The following is a 22,323-nucleotide window of genomic DNA, read 5'->3' on the forward strand; positions in this document are numbered from 1 at the left end:
ATTAAGATGAAACTATATTTCTTTAATGAGTGAAAAATTTTTTTTGTCGAAAATTCGTCTTTTTGGTTCAAAAATTCTTTTTTCTTTTGTATAAATTTAATCTTTTTTTACTGAAATATAAACTCTGACCATTTTTCCGATTTTTTTTTTGAAAATTGAACTATTATGTTAAAAATCTAATTATTTTATTTAAAATTCAAGTGTTTTGTTAAAAAGTCAACTTTTATAGAAGAGAATACATTTTTGTTTAAAATAGATCAATGAGTTTTTAAATTTGTGTCTAAAATACTGTTTTATTCTTTTCATAAATTAAAAATATTGTTTCCGTCTAAAATATTCAATTTTCAACTAATTCAATTTTTAATTTTTTAATTAAGAAAAAGAAGAATTATTGAATATTTAGCAACAATTGACTGTACATTTAATACGCGTGAATTGAAACAAAATCTATATAAAATTAAACAATATAAAGCTGAATTGTTTGACATCGAATTTATCTTTTTATGTTGAACATTTAACTATTATATTATTTTGTTTAAAATTCAAGTGTTTTGCCAAAAAGCTTTCTTTTAAAGAAGACATTTTTTTGTTTACAGTCCATTAAAGAATATGAAAATGTTAAATTTTTATTTAAAATACTGGTTTATTCCGTTTCCAAAAGATTCTGTGTTAAAAGTAGAACAAGATTAAAATGCTGGTGTTTGAGTATTAATGATCAAGGATTTTGACAATCCGTTACGTAATTTAAAAACGGCCCCCTATGTTTTTTAAATTTTATCATTATGTTCACAGATTTCAGAAACATTTTGGTGACCTAAAGTTCCTTTTCAAATAAAAATCAACTCATTTTACACCAAATTTTTTTATAGTAAATGACCTAGGTTCCGATGTGGTTCCTGCGCCATGCCGATCGGCTCCGTGCTCCGTTCCGATCGGCTCTTTCAGAAACACTGTTCTATGCAGTTTACGGCCCAATTTCTAAAGTCGGAATTTAGAAAATGGTCAGAATGCTCCTCTCTGATGCTCTCACACTCGGAAAATGGTTTAGAATCAAAGAAATATTCTCTGAAATAAAAGAGTTCTTTGATTCCAATATTTTTATGGGTGCAGCGTTTTTTTGTTTGTAATGGTAACGATAACGACTGTCGTTGCGACAATTGCGGTAGTGGTAACTGGTGGATATTAGTAATCGTACTATAATAGTAGTGGTAAAAGTGTAGTAGTAGTAACAGTTTATAATGAGAATCACGTTGAGACATCGATGAGCGTCGAGAAGGATTCGAAAAACGATGCCGGGCCGAATCGTAGAAATGCAGAATGGTAAGCTGTCGTTTTGTTGCAATGATTCGAACAATAATTGGGAGTCGGACGACCTTGAAGAGCTGATAGATAGACTTGATCATGTTCGGTTCTCGGCTCTTGCTTTCTCGCGGTAATCTAATGGTGTATTTGTGTGGCTTATGGTGAGCGTACGTACAAGATCCTTATCAATTATCATCGATCAGATTATGCAATGTGAACACACAATGACGTAGTTGCGCGACTGCGTACAGAAATATATATTATTAATATAGTCTTTTAGTTTCGATAAAAAAGTTCAGTCCTCGATTGATTTCTTTTTTAGAGTTTTTTTCTTTTTCTTTTAATATAACGCTCTCTCTCTCTCTCTCTTTCTCTCCCTCTTTCTCCTTCTTACTCTTTCTCTCTGGCTTCTCTCTCACTCTCGTCGTCTCTTTAATTTTTTTCTTTTTATTTTTCTCCTATTCTGTTTCCGTTCGCTCGGTAGCTTCTTCCGAAGTGCTTTCTCACCTCTAAGTCTTCTCTCTTCTTTCATTTTTGTACAACGCAACGAACACACACATTTATATTATTTATATATTTATATATATTATAGTTATTATACATACACAAACAAAGCCTTTCCCCCGTCTCACGTACGTGAGTCCGCTTGTTTGTTCGTTTTCGCCTATTCTTCTTTTTTATCTTCTTCCTCTTCTATTTATATATGTATACATGTGTAGGTAGTCAGCTTCGTTTATCAGGTTTTTTATTTACTATCTTTGAGTTGCTGAGTTCAGCAGAAAAGGAACGTAAAACATCTTGCTTTCTAGCAGAAGAGTCGCGGCAGATTGAACCTGGAAAAGCATAAATTATGATTAGTTCTTTTTGGAAAAGAACGGTCTATAGGATCTACTGTCTATACGTCTCTGCGGTCTATACATTTTTACGGTCTAAACGTTTATACGGTGAAAAAGGTATCCTACAGTCGCTCTACTCTTCTAGGGTAAGAAAATTAAAGAGAAAAATAATGTAAAAGGGTATTTACTTCGGGCAATCTGCCGATAAGCTCGTTGAAGCGGCTTGGATGTTGCGGCGCACTATGTTCGATGAAACTCTTCAAACAGTTCACGTACCGGTCTTGTATTTGCTCCAATTCTACCGTAGCACCTCGTGCTATAAATTCAGATAAAGGGGATTAGCTTATAGTTCGAAATAATGAAATTGATGAGATTGGCACGACTCTTTATTGAGAATCAATGTTTCAAGACTGTTCAAGATTTGAGATTCGAGATCTATGTGATCAAATGTTCGCCAATTGAAAGTGTTTCAAATAGTACACAAATCTCTAATTGCTTTTGATCGGCTTTTTATTATATGAAGTTGCTTTGATATCATAAATTTGAAATTTTAATAAATAGATTTAAAAAATTAAAACTTTCAGATTATCTAATAAATAAATGTATCTGAAATTAAAATTTCCCTACAGATATAAATCTCTGAGTATTCTCTAGCGAAATAGTCTGGCCCATTTGAAACTATAAGCAGAGTCGATTTGAAACGATTTAGTCTCTGAGATAGTCTGAGAGATTTGGGTCCTTTTGAAGGTCCTTTTAGTGGTCCTTTTAAGAGTGGTGCGACGGTAATCTAATGTTCCTTTTGTATCTTCACGTACCGGGCGGGCAGACAGAGTTCCCCCCAGTAGGCACACGCGTTGAAGAACTGCTTTAGAGCGGCTTAAAAATGTCCTAAGTCAGTCCATATAACGTTCCATAAACATATAATGTTCCAGAGACATTTTAAGGACATATTTCGAACATAAAAGTTTTTAGAACATTATTTGGTCTGACTTAGGACAGTTTTTTACACGTTCAAATCACGCCTTTTGACTTGTACGTCCAAGAAACGTTTTTAGGACGTTCCAATTACGTTCTAAAATTTTGTGCCCACTGGGTTATTTATAATAGTTGGTCGTCGCTAATCCGACTCTCCCTTTGTAAATTTCTCTTCAAATTATTAACACCTTTTTTTAATTGATGAATTTTCTCATGATACTTATTTATAATTATAACTTATGTACTGATATACAATTTTCTAGTTGAACTCAAAAATGTTGTCTTTTTTGGCGTATCTCATTCCATTTGTACGAGAAACGTCGTATTAATTCCAATTTTAAGCATTTAACAAAAAGTTAGATACCTGAAATCATCGAAACCCGTAGATTTTGAATTATTATGTTTTAGGATATTAACTATGGAATTTAAAAAATATACTTCTAAATTTTAATCCGAAAGCTTAACAAAGGACCCTTGAGTGTCGGCTACTCTATTGATACAGCCTCTCTGATTGTTAATTATGATCGAATTCTTATTTCAATTTCAGCCTCTCTGCTTGTTATTTATGATCGTATTTCAATTTCGGAAAGGACATTTTAAAGCATTTAAAACATTCAAAAGAACTACTTAGACCTTTAAACATATCTACTTGAGTGCCTGCGGAAAATTTCTCTGAGCTTCTCTGATCCTAGCCAATCTTTATAATATACTCAGAGATTTCTATCGGTAGGGTTATATTAAAAAATAATTAGATTTCAAAGAAGATTCATAATTTTTAAACAATCTTAGGTTACGTTTACGCTTACGTCGAATATATATGCATTTTTATACCAATATTATTAAAATTTAAAACAGATTCAGAATCTTCTAATGATTTTGGATCCTGTTAGTGCTGTACGTCGGAAAATGGAATCTTTCTTGAAATAAATTCAAAGAAAATTCATAAATTAAAACAATTTCAGGTTATGTTGGCGTTCTACACCAAAAATTGGTATTTTAAAGAAAAAGTCATTATATTTCGAACAAGATTAGTAATTTTTCAACAGTATCATATTATATTAACAGTTTTTTTACATAAAATTTGGTTATTTTAAATTAGGTTATGTTGTTGCGTTTCTTCTGAACTTTGAATTTTTTGTTTGCAAAAAATCGTTATATTTATATCCAATGATTTTTTCGTAAATAGTAAAATTTCGAAGCCTGCACAATTTTGAACGGTGCTAGCGTTTTTCGTTGAAAACTGAAATTATTATTTTAAAATAATTAGATGTTAAAGAAGATTGATAATTTGTTTGTTTGTTTTTAACAATTTTGGGTTGCTTATGTTAATTTTTTTTTTCGTCGGAAACTGGTATTTTTAATTAAAAAATTAGATTTCAAAAAAGATTCACAACCTTTGAACAATTTTTGGTTATGTATGCTTTAGAGTACAATTTTTGACCAATTTAAAATTTATGTTACAATATGAAGAAAAATCTTCTAAAATTGCAATAATTGATATAAAATCATTAAATTTTAATAAATCTTTACAACATTTAAACAATAGCTTTTAACAATAAAGAAAAAAGTATTTTAAATCCAAAATGGAATAGTCAAAATTCCAATAAAAAATATCAATTCTCAACGCGAAATATATTATATTTGATATTAAAACTAAAAATAATTAAAATTTTTAATAAAAAAGAGTTAAAATCTTCCCAAAACACGAATTTGCAACAAAATATTTGAATCCTTAACCAAAAAATATCCCAATTTCAAACTCAGCAGTTGCAATTTTCACAAAAAGAAATTATTTTTCCACGAAAAGAGATGAATTTGTTACCAAAAAACATTTTTCTGAATGTTTTGAAATATTTGTTAAATATTCTCTTAGAATACATGTTTCTAAATGAAAAATCTTTTTTAAGTCTTTATAAAATCTTAAGAAAACTCTTTTTCTTACTTCAAACCTTTAAAAAATTCGTAAAAAGCTTCTAAATTTTTAATTCAAAATCTTCAAGAAAACTCTGTTTTATTGTTAAATTTATAGAAATATTTTTTAAAAATTATTTTTGTATCTTTGGAATTCGAATTTTTTATAACATTTTCCTTCGAAATTAATTTTTCATAATAAAAAATCAATTAAAATTTCTCCTAGAACCTTAGGAAAAAATTATCTTAGAACCTTGCAAAGTTCTTAAAAAGCTTCAAAATTTATCTCAAAATCTTCAAAAATGTACATTTTCTTTTAAAAAATTTCAAATGTTGAGAAATTTAACTTATTTTCCAATATTTTCAAAATTTCGAAATATCTATTGAAATAATTCAAAGTTTTCCTAAAAATGGTTAAAATTCTGCAAAAATTTAAAAAACTGTTTTAAAACTGTCCAAATTCTTTTTCGAAATATTTTGAAAGTGCGGTAGCAAATTTTAAGGCCAAGGGAGCATAAACAGACACCTTTCGTCATTTTATGAAAATTTGTTTAAAATCTTAAGAACATAATTACTCCCGTTATTATTAAAGAATCATTTACATATAAGTAAAATGGAAATATTATAAAAACATAGTATGAGAGTAAATATAAATATTTATGTAGTATGCAACCAATGAGGAATTCAACAACAAAAATAGAGAAATTTTCGAGAAATTTCGTTACACGCCTTTTTTTAGATATTGGCTAAAAAATTAAATTTATTATTAATATAAAATAAATGAAGAGCTCACCTTGCGAGAGCATCGCAATGACTTTTAAACAAACGTACTCCTCCATTCGCAGCTTCACCCGCCTGAACATGTGCGTGACGTAAGTTATTTTTTCCACCATCAGTCCCACATCTTGCCGCAATTGTTCCATGGTTATCTCCCGACCCATCATGCTCGAGAGGCACGTTTGTAACGTATACATATTGTTCGAAACCTGGAAGAAAATAAAAAAATTATGCTTTGGCGGAAGTAGGATGATTTCCCCCAAAAATTGGGGAATAATAGGGGAATAAATTATTATGAATAAATTTAATGTAGATACGATATTGAATTCGATATGAAACGCTTCAAATTATTAAGATTTCAGGTCAAAATATGTTGCATTTCCATAAAATGCGTAAACTTTGAATCAAAAAAGTTTTCCAAGAAGTAAAATAAAACTTCAGCTCGAAACGACGAATCTTTAACAAAAGAGTTAAGTTTTCAAGCTGAAAAGTAAAATTTGATTTAAAAAAATTTACTTTAAAACACGAAAAGATAAATTTCAATAAGAAAGTTAATTTTCAATCAAGAAAGATGAATTTTCTTACTGAAAGATTATTTTTCTGCGATAAAAGATGAATTTTGAATTCGGAACGACGAATTTTCAATATAAAAATTAAATTTTAGATCAAGAAAGCTGATTTGAAGAAAATAGTTAAATTTTCAAGAAAATAATTCAATGTTTAACAATATATTTGCATTTCTTAAAAAAATAGTGGTATTTTTAAACCGATAATATAAAAAGTTTAAAAGAACGTTAAATTTTCAAACCGAACAGACGATGGTTTAACAAAATTGTTTATTTTTTACCCAAATAGCTGAATTTTAAACCAACAGAGTTGATTTTTAAACCAAGAAGATTAACTTTCTAACAAAAAGAATTACTTGTATCATAAAATAGCTGAATTTTAAACCAACAAAGAAGATTTTTAAACCAAGAAGATTAATTTTTTACCAAAAAAGATTACTTCTATCATAAAAGATGAATTTTCAAGCTTATAGTGAAATTTTAAAGGCAAAAAGATCATTCTTGACCCAAGAATTTTAATTATTTCTTTGAAAAAATGAATTTTTAAACACAAAGGACAAATTTCCAATAAAGCGGTTAAATTTTCAACGAAAAACTTAATTCTCAACCAAGAAAGTTGATTTTTTTCCAAAAAAGATCAATTTTTATAAAGTAGTTGAATTATTAAATTAAATTATATTTGAACCAAAAATGAAATAGGTACATCATCATTTAAAAAAATAAATTCGTAACTAAAACAAAGATACATTTTTCAATAAATGGTTCAATTTTCAAAGAAAGATATGAGTTTTTAACTAAAATGGTGAATTTTCAACAACAAAAAGAAGAATTTCTAATAAGACAATAGATTTTACCACAAAACATGACTTTTTAACAAACTAGTTAAATTTTCAAGAAGATAATTAGACTTTCAACCATATAGCAGAATTTTTAAGCAAACGACATGAATTCTGAACCAAAAATGTAATAGTAGACTATTCAACGAAAAATAATTAACTTTTATGCAAAAATAGTTACATTTTCTTTTAAGGCCCTATTATTTTAATTTGTCTTTAAGTGAGAAAATGACAAAAAGGCTTGGTTTCACGAAAAGAGGGAAAAAGAGGAATCTTTTAGACTCTGAACGGAAAACTAAGAGGAAATTTATGACTCCTTCGAAAAAAATCCCATCTGTAAGGGCTCGTAGAACCCTTTTTCTGGTATAACTTGACAGAGCTTGAAATAAAAAGTATTTAATTTCAAGTATTTAAACTAAGCAATTGCCAAAGCAATTTCTAAATCGAGAATCTGTAAATAAAATTATTTCAGAGTAAAATTTCGAAAATAAAAAAAATTATAAACTTTAAAAATTTATTACTTCAAATTCAAAGGACTTAAAATTTCTTTAGCGCTTTTAAATAACAATAATTTTCAATTTTACACTGCTTTAAAGTACATTGAATTTTTCAAAGTCAAAACTGCTTAAATTGTAGAATTTTTAATTTTGATTATAATTTTTAAAAAAATTAAAATTCATGCCACAAATTTGTCTAAGATATGAAATTAACTTTTTATCATTTTTACCTCTCAAAATGTAAATTTAAAACAAAGTATAAACCTTTAAAATTGAATTATTCGCAAAAACTTTAAAAATATAAAGTAATTTTTAAATTTTAATAGAAAAGTTTTGAAAAACGGTTTTGCAACTGAAGGGGAAAAATTCTTTGTATTGGTATTAACAGATCATAAAAAATGGTAATTTATTTATTTTTTATCTGTTAGTTATGATAATATAATAAATTATTTAAGTCTATTTAACAATTTTTTTAACTTTTAATATTGAAAAAATTGTTATGGATTTTAAAATTGATTATGTTTTTTATGGTAATGGAAAAATTAAGGACGCGTGGATTCCTTGCTACTTTTTAATTTAATTTGAACATTAAATTTGGAATTATTCATAAGTTCAATAATTTTTAGGGAATTTAAACTGTTATTATAAAAAATTACAATTTCATTAAATATTTTATTTAACAATATTAAATTAAAGAAAATTAAACGTTCATTATTTTATTTGATAATTATTAATTTTAGCGTGAGGTTTCGAATAGAAACAAGAGTCTCGAGTTTAAGGGTTCCCAGCGGAAAAAAATAAGGTAAAACGTTTTGACAGTTCTGAGGCAAAACTGAGTAGATCCGACCTATTGGCCTGGAATCGCTAGTAGATACAGGATCTATCTACCTTTGGAGACCCCTGTCCCGGTGATATCTCGGCCTTGTAGGATAACCTGAGGATATTTTTGGGATAACCCGGGCCATAAATTCTTGAAAAAGGACCAAGAAGGGGTAATAGGTGAAAGAGTGTTTTGAAGTCTGTAAGGAGTCATACCACACGCCAGACGCGATACTTACTTCTTGCATAAAGTCAGCGCCCGTTCCCTCGTTGTTGGAGTTGGAGACTCGATGCTGACCGTGCATGGCCTGGTACGCCGACGTGGTGAGCACCAGGAGTTCGTGCCACTTGAGTGTGAGTAACCTCGTGTGGACATCCACCGGTAGCTCAAGGTAGAAGGGTAACCTTTTGGTCCACTGCACCAACTTGTACACTATGCTGTCTCCTATGTGACACAGCTTTTCACTTAAGTCTGATTTATGGTCCAGCAGCTCATCCAAGTTCTGAAAAAAATCAAAGTCGAGGCAGTGATTTAGCGAATCATTTTCTGGAATAACCCACGAACGTTTTATCTTCTTCTGCAAAAAATACCGACCCTTATCGTGGCGATATCTTGGAACTCGTCGCAGTCTATTAGGGTTTGTATCATGAGGAGGGTGGCGTCCAGAGGAAATGCCCGATCCCTCGAACTACTAACTGCGTTATCTAGCCTCTGCCGTAAATGCACAACCTGAAAATAAGGAAGATAATTAAAATCCCTGGGAATTTTCAACCAAAAAGGATCAATTTTCCACGCAAAATTAAATAGTTAAATTGGCGGTTCGAATATTAATTTTTAACGAAACAAGAACAAATTTTCAATCAATGAGATTAATTTTTAACTAAAATGATTGATTTTCAACTGAAATAATTCCATTTTCAGATAAACAATAAATTGTGGACCTAAAAGCGACCAGTTTTCAATACAATAGGTAAATTTGTAACAAAAGAAATAAATTATCAACCAAGAAGATACATTTTTTAATGTGAAGATCAATTTTTCAACAAAATACATGAATTTTCAAGGAAGTAGTAGAATTTTCAACCATAAAAGAACGAAATTTAAAAAAAATAGATCGATTTTCAACCAAAGAAATGAAGTTTCAAATAAAATGATGCATTCTCAAGCGGATGAGGTTAATTTTCAACCAGAAGACGACGATTTTTTAACAAATTTGTTCATTTTTAACCAAAAAGATAAATTATGAATCAAGTTAAATTTGCAGTTGAAAAAGTAATTTTCAACCAAGAAGAGAACGAACTGTCAAGAAAATAGTTAAATTTTTAATCAAGAAATCAATCTTTTAATTAAAATTATAAATCTTCAAATGGAATATGTTACTTTTGAGTTCAAAAATAAATGTTCAACAGAAAAAAATGATTTTTCAAACAAATATAAAAATTTTCAACCAAAAAAAAAAGAAATTTTAACTAAAATGATGAATCTTCAAATAAAATAAGGAAATTTTAACTAAAATGATGAATCTTCAAATGAAATAAGTAAATTTTAAGATAAGATTAAATTTCGATAAAAAGCAATAATTTGTCGACAAAGCAGTTTAATTTGCAACCAAAGTTAGGAATTTTTACCTGGAATGAGGAATCTTAAATCAAGAAAATTACATTTTAACAAAATAGTTAAATTTTTTACTACAAAAAAATCATTTTTAATGAAACAGAATGAATTATCAACGAAAGGTATATGACTTTATATGTAAACTAAAAACGATACATTTTCCTCTATCCACTTGAAAAAAAAATATTTTACGTAAGAAAGCAATAAGTTTTAAAAAAAATAGTATAACTTTCAAATATAGAGATTAATATTCAACTAAAATCGTAAACCAAAAAAATGACTTCTTAACAAAATTGCTACATTTTCTACAAATGAATTGTTCTCTTAACAAAAAGAGATGAATTTTTAACGAAAAATTAAATAGTTGACATTTCAACCAAAAAGACGAATTTTTACAAAACACTTAACTTTTCATCCAAGAAATATATTTTTTATCGAAATTGTTTAATTTTCAACCAATCAAAATCAGTTTTAATGTGATAGATAGATGCATTTTCAATCAACAACATAAATTTTCTATTTAAAAAAGACGCATTTTCCGCCCAATGCATACCTTTTAAAAATAATAATTTACTTTTTAACTGAAAACGAATATTTTTCAACAAAAAATGGAAGATGGACGTTTGAAATTTAAAAGATTTATTTTTTAAAAAATCTATCAAAAAATTGTTAAATTTTTCACAAAAAGAGACATGATTTCGACAAAACACATCAATTTTTTACTAAATACATTAATTTTTAACCAAAAAATCGAATTATCAATTGAAGAAGATTAAATTACAATAAAAAATGCAATATTAAAATTTTCAGTCCACGAAAATAATTTTCAATTAAGAAAAAGACTTTCAACCAAAAAGACGAGTTTTCAAGGATTATACGTGGATTACTCCTGAGTATAAGTGGATTAATCTAAATTATTATTGGATTACTTTGGATTATATATGGATTACCTGTATTATATGTGGATTATCTGGATTACAAGTGGAATTCCTGGATCATATATGGATTACGAGTGGATTACCTGGATTATATGTCGATTAAAAGTGGAGTAGCTGGATTATATGTGGATTATAGTTCGATTATCTGGATTATAGGTGGATTACCCCGCATTATAGGTGGATTATGCCGAATTATGGATGAATTGCCTGGATTACAGTTAGATATCCTGGATCATATGTGCATTTGCCAGATTATAAGTGGATTACTCTCAATTACAAGTGGATTACCAAAATTGATTCCTCGATCTAGAGCTATAGTCTTTTTCTAAATAAAATAATACTCGCACAAGATGATCACTAATCAAACCTAATCAGCGACATCTACTTCCAATACTACAAGAGCATCAGAAACGAAAGTTGCCTAGCCCGACTAGGACCTTTCTCTGACCTTTTGAACCTCTGAATCGCAGAGGTCGCAGCACGATTCCTCTTTTAGTTTACAAGACAGGAAAAGGATTTTTCTGAATTCATTCGGGGAAAGTTTCGCTCAACGAGAGACCTTAAAGGTCTGTACACACGGATCGTCGCCAACCGTGGGACGTTCTCTGGCTTAAGCCAAGGAAGGAGGTAGTGTCGATGGAGGAGGGTGAGGTCAGTGTACCTTGTGCAGACTTTCACGAGTTACGAAACGTCCGAGAACTGCCCGTCCTTGGCACCGGTTGCCGCTGATTTTCTATTGTCCCTATCTTGTTTCACCTGATCTCAACGACATTCGACGTCGCCAATTCCCCAATTCCCCAATACGTCAGTTTCCGTCGCTCTTCACTTCAATCAAGACTTTCATTCATCGAGTAAAATTTATTTCCGTTTTTGAAATTTATATCTCTAATGGAAATGATAGAAATTGTCTTGTCAGACTGGTCCATGTAAGTCTCTAAGCAGTGCGGTCCTTTGCCATCAGTACATTTACCGCCAGACATATTTTACCGAGGTTTAACTCTTATTGATCAAGTTATCTTTTCATTCAAGCTATTGCCAAGTTCAGGCTCAAGTTCCTCCAAAAAACTCTGGTTTAGTATTGAAAATAATCAAATTCGAATCCTAGGTTGGGGGCAACTAGTAACAATTTTTATTGTTGCAGCATCAGTTTAGAACTCTTTGTTTGCTTTCAAAAAATCATTCTCTGAAAGGTGCAGCTTTACAATATTTATGCGATCCACTCGAACGAGCTACGGTTTCACTTTTGGCAATGGCCTCTAGATACTTTAAAGGAACTGATTGCTTGCATACTTTACAAACCTTTCGTCATTCATATTTGTGCCAACTACACCTTTCTGAAAGATTTTGTACTTGGATTTTGCCAGACTTTAGCGTAATGATATTACTAAACTTCACGTTAGAATTTCCATCTCCAAATTCTGGATTTTATTATAGGGTGTCTACTCAAATTCTGGAGACAAAAATCCCTAAGAATTTCACGTTTTTACCAGGTATGATTTTTTAAAACAGGGAAACATCCGTTTTTTTAGTTTCTAGAGATCAAATTAATGCGTTTAATTTAGAAAGCTTTGGTAAATTATTTTACCGGACATACTTGAATATATGGGCACCATCGATTTGTTAAATAATTAAATAATACAAAAAACGTAATTAATTATTTCTTTACTGTACTATATTAATTCAATTCAAACAACCAAACAATTGAATTTTCAACCAAAGCGATGAATTTTCACACAATTCATGAATCTTGAACTGGAATAGATAACAATTAAAACAAAAAGATGAATTTTCAACTCAAATTATGCTTTTTCAAATGAAGTAGATGAATTTTAAACAAAGGAGATTTAACTTTCAAATAAGCAGTTTTATTTTCAACCAAAAAGATTACTTTCTATAACAACGAAAATAATTTTTCAACGAATTGAATTTTTAACAAAAATAATAATTTTTGAACAAAAATTGAATAGTTAAATTTTGATTGAAAAAAAATTTTTAAGCAAATAGCTGAATTTTTAACTAAAATGAGCGAATATTCTACTAGAATAGTTATATTTTTAATCAAAAAATGTAATAGTTGAAGTTTCAATAAGAAAATTTATATTTTTGAAAAAAAATTAATTTCCACCAAAAGAAAAACCGAATTTAGAATTAAAATTATGAATCTCAAAAAAAAAAAAATAGTTTCTAACCAAAAAAGTTTACTTTTCAAACAAGTAATTCAGTTTTAATTGTAAAAGAAATGAAGTAGGAACGAAAAATGTAGGTTTTCATATTTCAAGTCAAAACGAGTTTTAACTTTTAATCAAAAACAATTGAATGCAACCATAAAAAAAAACTTTTTGACATCAGTTGATTTTCAACTAAGAAAGATTTTTCAGTCAAGAGGGAAAAAACTGCTAAAAACATGTTGAATTTTCAAGCAAAATGATGAATTTTTGACCATGAAGATTAATTTTTTTATTGATTTTAAACTAAAAACGATCAATTTTCAATAAAAAATAAAATTATTAAATTTTCAGTAAAAAAATTAATTTTAAACAAAAAAATGTATTTTTAACAAAATATTTAAATAAATACTTCAAGTTTTAAAAAAACCAAGCCCTCGCAAAAATTCCCTAACATTTTCAGTTTTTTCCAGGTGTATCAATTATGTCTTTTGATGAGAAAATCATTCCTATTTTTTTAGATATTTAAAAAAATTTTGAAGACCCAATATTGGATTTTCCATTATTTTTTAATTTTAATTTTATACCATTTTAATTATTACACCTTGTGCAATGCAGATAATAGTTTATTAGGATGCCATTGTGTTCCTAAAATTTGTTTAACTAAAAAAAAATGTTATGGTGGCTATTAGCACCCTTTAAGTTGCAATTTTATAATAAAGTTGAGATTAAAGGTCAAAATCATCCCTACAAATTTTTCAAACATTATAAAACTGTCAGAAAATATTACTTACTTTGCTGACAACAATTTATATTATTAGAATTATTTTTATTAATACTTTTCCTAGAATTAAAAACGTATTTTTTTAATATTCGGCATAAAACACTTCATAGCTACCTCTAAATCTTGTTTTAAAAATTTAAAAAAATAGTGAATCATTTTCTCACCAAAAGAAAGAAATTTTAGATTTAAGGCTTTGTAATATCGAAAATGACGTGCGAAACACGTCAGACAAAGGACAGGAAATGCGATAAGAGTTTGCGCGTGAGAGAAAGAATCTGGGTAAAATTCGCAGATGAACAATGGTGAACAAGCAACAGAACGTCATCCACGATGACGAAGATCGAGTCTCGCCTCAACTATGCTTGTATCTATCGGCATTCGTAATATGGGAAACCTTGAGGCTTGCGCAAGACGAGTCGTAAGAAAGTGAAATTGCACCGAGAGTTCATTCATTCCAGGCTCCCCTATGAAAACCTTCTAAACGTTTCGTACAAAAAGATGATAAATACTCAACAAGTTGTTCTCAGATTCAACTTCTAAAATCATCATCTCTTCTAAGAATCCTTTAAATCTTTCTCAAACGATTTCCCAGAATCCTAGTGACTCTGGAATATGTATACAGCTTCGAGAGTTTATAATAATTAGTGTTTTTTTCAATTTTTAAGGATTCAATTAATATGTTTCATTCAAAAAGCGTTGACAACTTATAATACAAGATATTATTAAATATATAAGGACTATCGATTAATTAAATAATTAAGTAATACTGAAAATATAACCATTTATTTCTTGAATTTGTCTCTAAAGCACCAAATAGTTGAATTTCAACTAAAAAAGTTTAATTTTCAGCCAAAGTGATATATTTTCCAAAAACATGAATTTAAATAAAAGGGTTTAACTTTCAACCAAGTAATTTTAATTTTCAACGAATAAGATCAATTATTAAATAAAATAATGAATAGTTAACTAGAATTCATTAATATTCAACGAAAAAGATGAATTTTCAAACAAGAAGATTAATTTTCTACAGAAATGACGATTTTTCAACAAAATACATGAATTGAGGGAGCGGATGCAATAACCACCTTAGCGCTGGAACATACGGAGAATTATTGTCAGCTGAGAAAATTTTCAAAATTGTTCAAATTTGAGTGTTGACCATCAATACTTGTAGGCTATTTTATTCCGCATTTTTTTGTACGACAAACAAATTCGAAGTTTTTTTCGTTTTTTAGTTATTTGAGGAAAACAACAATTTTCAACGAAAAAAGAATCAATACTTTTTTGCATTCAACTCGCCAGATTTTTGTCGGGAATTGATATTTTTTCTTAAAAATTTAATGTAACATTCTTCAACATATTCTACGACTGCTAGAGTGTTTATCTTATTATAAAAACAATTCAGAGCTCTTTAGTGAATTTACAAAAATATTTTCTTCGAAATCTGGGATGCATGTATATAAACGAGAAAGTTGTGTGAAGAAGTTTCGAATTTTGGCAACTTTCAGTGAGAAAAGTCTTCCTTAGAGATTAAAGTAGTTTTTCCATAAAGGTTTAGATCTTTAGCCAGTAGAGGGAAAAAGTGAAGACAATGTGAAAATTATGTACGGCGTGCTAACCTCGACTTGGTACGCGAGAACATAGCGCCACGGGTTGACGTACATAGACGTAGGATCCAAGTCGAGGTTAGCGAGCCGTACATAATTTTCACATAACTCTCACTTTTTCCCCTGATAACAAAAGATCTAAAACCTGTTGGAAAAATTTCTTTGATCCCTATGGAAGATTTTTCTCACTGGAAGTTGTCAAAATTCGAAACTTCCTCACAAAACTTTCTCGTTTATGTACATGCATCCCAGATTTCGAAGAAAATATTTTTGTAAATTCACTAAACAGCTCTTAAATGTTTTTATATTAGGATAAACACTCGAACAGTCGTAGAATATGTTGAAGAATGCTACATAAAATTTTCAAGAAAAAATATCAATTCCCGACAAAAATCTGGCGAGTTGAATGCAAGAAAGTATTGATTCTTTTTTCGTTGAAAATGGTTATTTTCCTTAAATAAGTAAAAAACGAAAAAAAACTTCGAATTTGTTTGTCGTACAAAAAAGATGCGCAATAAAATAGTCTACAAGTATTGATGATCAACACTCAAATTTGAACAATTTTGGAAATTTGCTCAGCGGACAATAATTCTCCGTATGTTCCAGCGCTAAGGTGGTTATTGCATTCGCCCCTTCAATTTTAAACGACTTAATTTAGTCTTAAACAAGATGAAAAACTTTCAAACGAGAAGGTTAATTCTCTTCCAAAAAATACGACTTTTCAACAAAATACATAAATTTTCAGTAAAATCAATAAAAAAAAATTATTTTTAACTAAACTGATGAATTTTCAATTAAAAAGATGAATCTTCAACCGTAACAGCTCAATTTTCGACTAAAATGATGAATTTTCAACCACAAAGATTAATTTTCATGAAGAAAAACGAATTTTCAACTAAAATAATCAATCTTGAACTGGAATAATGCAATTTTCAACCAAAAAGATAAGTTTTGAAATGAAATGATGAATATTTAACTGGAATACTTAAATTAACAAAAAAATGAATTTTCGAACAAGAAGATTAATTTTCTACCAGAAAAATAAGATTTTTCAACAAAATATATGAACTTTCAACGAAATAGTACCATTGTGTGCTACAAAAGTCCAATTTTCAAACAAGAAGATAATATTTCAACCAAAAAAAAACTATTTTTCCGCATAATACACGAATTCTAAACTAAAAAGGCAAATTTTCAAACAATGAGTTAAATTTTAAATAAAAAATGTCAATTTTCAATCCAAAATAGAATAGTTACATCTTAAGTTTAAGAAAAATTAATTTTGAACCAGACTGATAAATTTTTTATTAAAGTAATGAATCTGCAACTGGAATAGTTGAATTTTAAACAAAATAAATGAATTTTTAACTAAAATTATGCATCTTTTACTGTAATAGTGGATTTTTAACTTAAAAGATGAAAATTCAACTTAAATGATAGAATCTTCAATTTGAAAAGCTAGATTTTAATAATAATAATAATTTTCAACTAAAATAATGAAATTTTGAACCAAAAAGATCAACTGTTAAATAAAATGATGAATGTTTAACTGGAATACTTGAATTTTCAATCAAGAAGATTAATTTCTGCCAAAAATACGAATTTTTAATAATAGACTTGAATTTTAAACTATAAAATAAAATTTTATAACAAAAATCGAATTGGTAAAATTTTTAGTTGAAAATCCAAAAAGACGTATTTTTAACCAAGAAAATTAATTTCTACCAAATTAGATTAATTTTCAACTGAAAAAGATCATTTTTCAAATAGAAATGGAACAGTTAAATTTCGTTTAAAAAAAAAATAGTTGTAAGCTCGAGATGAATGTTTAACTAAAGTGATTGAATATTAAACTTGAGTAATTACATTTTCAGTTTAAAAAGAATAATTAAAAAAAAACAATTGTCAAAAACATGGTTAAAGTTCTATCTATAATAATTAAATTCTCAATAAAAAAAACAATTTGCTGCTAAGTGAAAAACTAATTTTCAACAAAACACCTCAATTATCAACCAAAAAGAAGAATTTTCGATCGAAAAGATGAATCTTAAAAATAAATGATTTTTAACAAAAGAGTTTAACATTTAATCAAGTGATAATATTTTCATTAAAAAAATGAATGCTGAACAAAAAATATAGCAATTGATATTTCAATCCAAAAAGATTTTAATTTCTAATCAAAAACAGTTTAATTCAACCAAGAAAGACGACTTTTCAACATGAATTGAATTTTAAACTATCAAAGATTTTTCTGTCACGAGAGAGAAAAGATTGCCAACTGGTAAATTTTCAACAAAATACATGCAGCTTCAATGATTTACTTCAATTTTAAACTAAAAACTATCAATTTTCAACAAAAAATAGAATTGTTAAATGTCCAGTTAAAAATATTAATTTCAAACAGAAAAAAAGAGAGTTTCAACAAAATAGTTAAATGCAGTAGTATAAAGCTACTTTCACAAGTGATGAATCATTTTTGTTGAATTAAAAAAAAAATTCAACACGATCGCGAAACAATTCCCTGGCTAAAAAAAATCCCTGATATTTCCAGGTGTTTCCAGGTATATTAAAATTCCCTGACACTTCCAGGTTTCTCAGGTTTTTGAGGTAGAGTAGACGCCCTGCTTTATTGATACTTGGATACGTTAGTGAAAAAAGTGAACTTACTTCGGAGGGATTGGTGAGAGCCGTTTTGAGAATGGTTCCATTCACAAGGTGTCCCGTGTGCACATTGTGGTTCGGATGGCTGGAGGTAGGTTGAGAGTTTTGAGGATCTGCGGAGGAAATTCTGTGTTGGAGAAAATTGCTTGCCAACTGGGTATGCTGCTGTTGTTGGCTGTGATGCGCCGCAGCAGCAGCCATATGTTTTTCCAACATGGTCGTTCCCATGGTTCCTTTGCTGCCAGTCAACGACCCCGAACCATTTACTCCACTAACGTTACCACCGCCCCCCATTCCGCCTCCAACTCCTGAAGTCTTATTCGTCTTCTTGTGTTTCTTGTACTTCACCTGATAACCCAGAATCAATCTCATCAACCATTCAAACAGGATACACTATCAGACTTAGATAGGCTTACATTCATTTTGGATGTTACAATCAGAAAAAGAATATAATCTGGCATCTTCTGCTGATCAGAGGTTTTAATTTGGGTCTATAGGACACCAGAACTGAGATATTTTTTATGGCAACATCAAATCGCCTTTCTTTGGAAGAAGAGCTGATGATGTCCTGAGGATGGTACCATTAGATTATATTCTTTTTCTAATGGTACCATTGCAGGGTGGCGATTCAGAGGACGATTTCCGATTCCCGGTAATTTCCCGGGTTTTCCCGGTAAAATTTTAGTTTCCCAGGTCATCATAGAAGAGCAAAACATTGCGAAATAAATTAATTTTAAAACAAATACTTCAATTTTCTACTAGAAAATATCAATTTTTACCAAAAAAAGAAATTGTTTAACTTTCAGTTGATAAACCTAATTTTCAACGACAAAAAAATATATTTTCAACAAAATAGTTTAATTTTTAACCAAACTGATGAATTTTCAACGAAATTCATGAATACTTAACTGGAACACTTGAATGTTTACCAAGAAGATAAATTTTTAAACAAGAAGATTAATCTTCTAATCAAAATATTAATTTTCTACCAAAAAATACAATTTTTAGAGAAAATACAGGAACTTTTAACGAAATAGTTGATTTTGTAATTAAAGAAGACAAATTTTCAACGAAATTGTTCAATTTCGAACTGAAAAAATAATAATTTGCAACCAAAAATAGAATAGTATTATTCTTAGTAAAACTTTTTTATTTTCAGTCAAACATAAGAATTTTTAACTAAAGAAATTAATCTTTAACGAAAATAGTTGTATCTGCAAACAGAAAAATTAATTTCTATACAAAAAGATAAATCTTCAACCAAAACTTAAATAATTGAATTTTAGGTTAAAAAAATTAATGCTCAACCAAACAGATGAATTTTTAACTAAAACAATGGAATATTCAATTGGAATAAGTTAAACTTTCAGTTAAAAAAAAATCACTTTCCACACAAAAAAGAACTTGAAAAAATAGTTATATTTTCAAAAAAAAGGATCAATTTTCAAATAAAAACGTAAATATTTAACTGGAAGAGTTGAAATTTTAAACCAGGAAGACTAATTCTTTCATTGAAATGATGAATCTTTAACTAGAATAATTGAATTTTTTACCAAAAAGATTAATTTATACCAAAAACATGAATTTTCAACTAAAAAGGATAATTTTTTAACAAAAATTGAATAATTAAATTTTTTAATCACAAAATGAATATTCGAACCACAAAGATGAATTTTTAATTAAACTTATGAAATATTTAACTTATCAAACAGCTAATTTTTCAACAAAAGCAATGAATTTTTCATTAGAGCGATAAACTGTTAAGCAACAACCAAATTATTTTTAACAAGAGTTTAACTTTCAACCGATCTTTAGAGAAAAAGATGATTTTCGAATCAAAAAAATCGATTCTTTTAACAAATGATGTGAATTTTCAACGAAACAGTTGAATTTTTAATTTAAAAGGACAACTTTTCATATTAATTGTTAAATTTTGAAACAGAAAGACCAATTGAAAAAAATGGAATAGTTAAATTTTTATTTAAAGAAATTAATTTTCAACCAAAATGAGGAATCTTCAATTGAAATAGTTAGATTTTTTCAAAAAAAAATGTACACCCAAAAAGATACAAGTTCAACCACAAATAGAATAGTTAATTTTTCTGTTAAAAATCTAATTCTTAACCAACAAAAAAACAGACTTTTAGAAAGATAGTTCAATTTTTTACTGAAAAATTTAAATTTTTAGTTTAAAAAATTGATTTTCAAAAAGGCTGTTATATTTTCAACCAAAAATGAATTTATCAATTAAAATTATGAACTCAAAAATTCCCAGTTCCAAGTGAAATTATATATCTTTACCGAAACTCCCTGCCTTAAAATAAAAACGACGACTACTTTCTCAGACCCTCTGTTCCAAGTCGGGATACATAGGGAGTGAGCGAATAAAACGTGATAAATTTATTTCTTGAAAAAATTATTATTTCTGTACACTACCGGTCAAAAGTTTGTGTTCACTTAGAAAAATAGTTTTTTTTTGTATTTATCGCTTTAATTATACCGGAGCTAAAAAAATGTCTCTTTAAATTTTCATTTTTTTCGAAATTCTGTTTAAAATAAGCCCAGGGTGAAGCCAATTTGTCTAGTTTTTAAGTAGATATTGCAAAATAGTGTAAATTTCCATGTTTTCTTAAATTTTTAATAACTTCCGAAATATTCAACGTTTTTCAACGTTCTTGGGCTCATTTTGAAGCTTTCTTTTCACCGTGTCACAAAAGCTTACGAGTATTAATCGTAAAAAATGTTTTTTCGAATTGTAAGAACTTGAATTTGTAACAAAAAAGTTGGAAAAATTAAAATATTATTTTTATCAACAAAAATATTTTTGTAAAAAAGATGAAACATATAATCATGAATTATCTATGTAATTTCTTCAAAATATATATTTAAATTTTATTCTGATTTTCCTATAGATAAGATGTTTTCAAATTTATCCAACTTTTTTATTACAACTTCAAGTTCTTGCAATTCGAAAAGAAACTTTTTACGATTCATACTCGTAAGCTGTTGTGATAGGGTGAAAAAAGCTTCAAAATGAGCCCAAGAACATTGAAAAACGTTGACTATTTCGGAAGTTATTGAAAATTTAAGAAAAAATTGAAATTTACACTATTTTTGCAATATCTACTTAAAAACTAGACAAATAGGCTTCATCCTGGGCTTATTTTAGACAGAATTTCGAAAACAATCAACCTTTTAAAGAGACATTTTTTTAGCTCCGGTATAATTAAAGCGATAAATACAAAAAAAAAAAACGATTTTTCTAAGTGAACCCAAACTTTTGACCGGCAGTGTACCTTTAAAATATCATCAATTCGAATATCAAACTTAAGTCAGTGACAAAAATCTTGCAGAGAAAAAAATTCAAAAATAAATTCTGATTTAATTAAGAGTAAACTAAGATAATCTGGAAAATCTGCGACTGTAGATAAAGTAGAAATCACTTTTCTAAATTGAACAAAATTATTAAAGTAATAAGAACTTGAATTTTACTGCGATCAGAAGTAAATTTCCGGTTTCTTATTGAATCACCGGTCATTTCCCGGTCAAGTCGCCACCCTGCAATTGATTAGATCCATCTTCTGTAGTATTGTTCAAGAATTGGAACGTTGGAAGCTTTGGAACTTGAATACATACCTTATAAAGGTTATAAACAGCCCCAGAATTTCTGCCACCAGGCATCCGATCTTCCCGAACTGCTTGAAGGACCATACCCTGTTCGATGCACTTTTTGAAACGACAGTACTGACACCGGTTTCTCTGTGCCTTCGTGATCTCACAGCCACCTTCTGCTACACAAGTGTAGACCCGCCTGTTCTGCACTGTCCTCTTGAAGAAGCCCTTGCAACTGTATAACAAAATTTGTTAAAGCAGGGTCTCTACTCAAATCCTAGAAGAAAATTGCCTGAAAATTCCAGATTTTTCCAGGTATCTAAAATTTTTTCCAGATATCATTTTTTCATGGTACGAAGTCATTCAAATATTTCGCATTTTGTTAAACAATACGTTCGGAATATATATGTATGTATGTGTGT

The 22,323-nt window shown here is 28.7% G+C and overlaps 1 protein-coding gene across 2 annotated transcripts in view; it reads right to left on the reverse strand.

Annotated features, from left to right (window-relative positions):
* Positions 1-1,746: 1,746 nt before the first annotated feature.
* The window catches only part of LOC117179903 (hormone receptor 4), a 60,444-nt gene continuing 39,867 nt past the window's right edge, over positions 1,747-22,323 (reverse strand). For both annotated transcript variants that reach the window (XM_033372102.1, XM_033372101.1), the window contains exons 5-11: positions 21,926-22,136; positions 18,296-18,637; positions 9,115-9,249; positions 8,759-9,022; positions 5,818-6,010; positions 2,327-2,454; positions 1,747-2,135 (exon numbers count right to left, since the gene is read on the reverse strand). In XM_033372102.1, coding sequence (XP_033227993.1) covers positions 2,055-2,135; positions 2,327-2,454; positions 5,818-6,010; positions 8,759-9,022; positions 9,115-9,249; positions 18,296-18,637; positions 21,926-22,136 — 1,354 coding nt within the window. In that variant the 3' untranslated portion in view covers positions 1,747-2,054. The remainder of the gene's footprint in view (positions 2,136-2,326; positions 2,455-5,817; positions 6,011-8,758; positions 9,023-9,114; positions 9,250-18,295; positions 18,638-21,925; positions 22,137-22,323) is intronic.

This window comes from Belonocnema kinseyi, chromosome 9 (genome assembly GCF_010883055.1).
Source record: "Belonocnema kinseyi isolate 2016_QV_RU_SX_M_011 chromosome 9, B_treatae_v1, whole genome shotgun sequence".
Classification (NCBI taxonomy): domain Eukaryota; kingdom Metazoa; phylum Arthropoda; class Insecta; order Hymenoptera; family Cynipidae; genus Belonocnema; species Belonocnema kinseyi.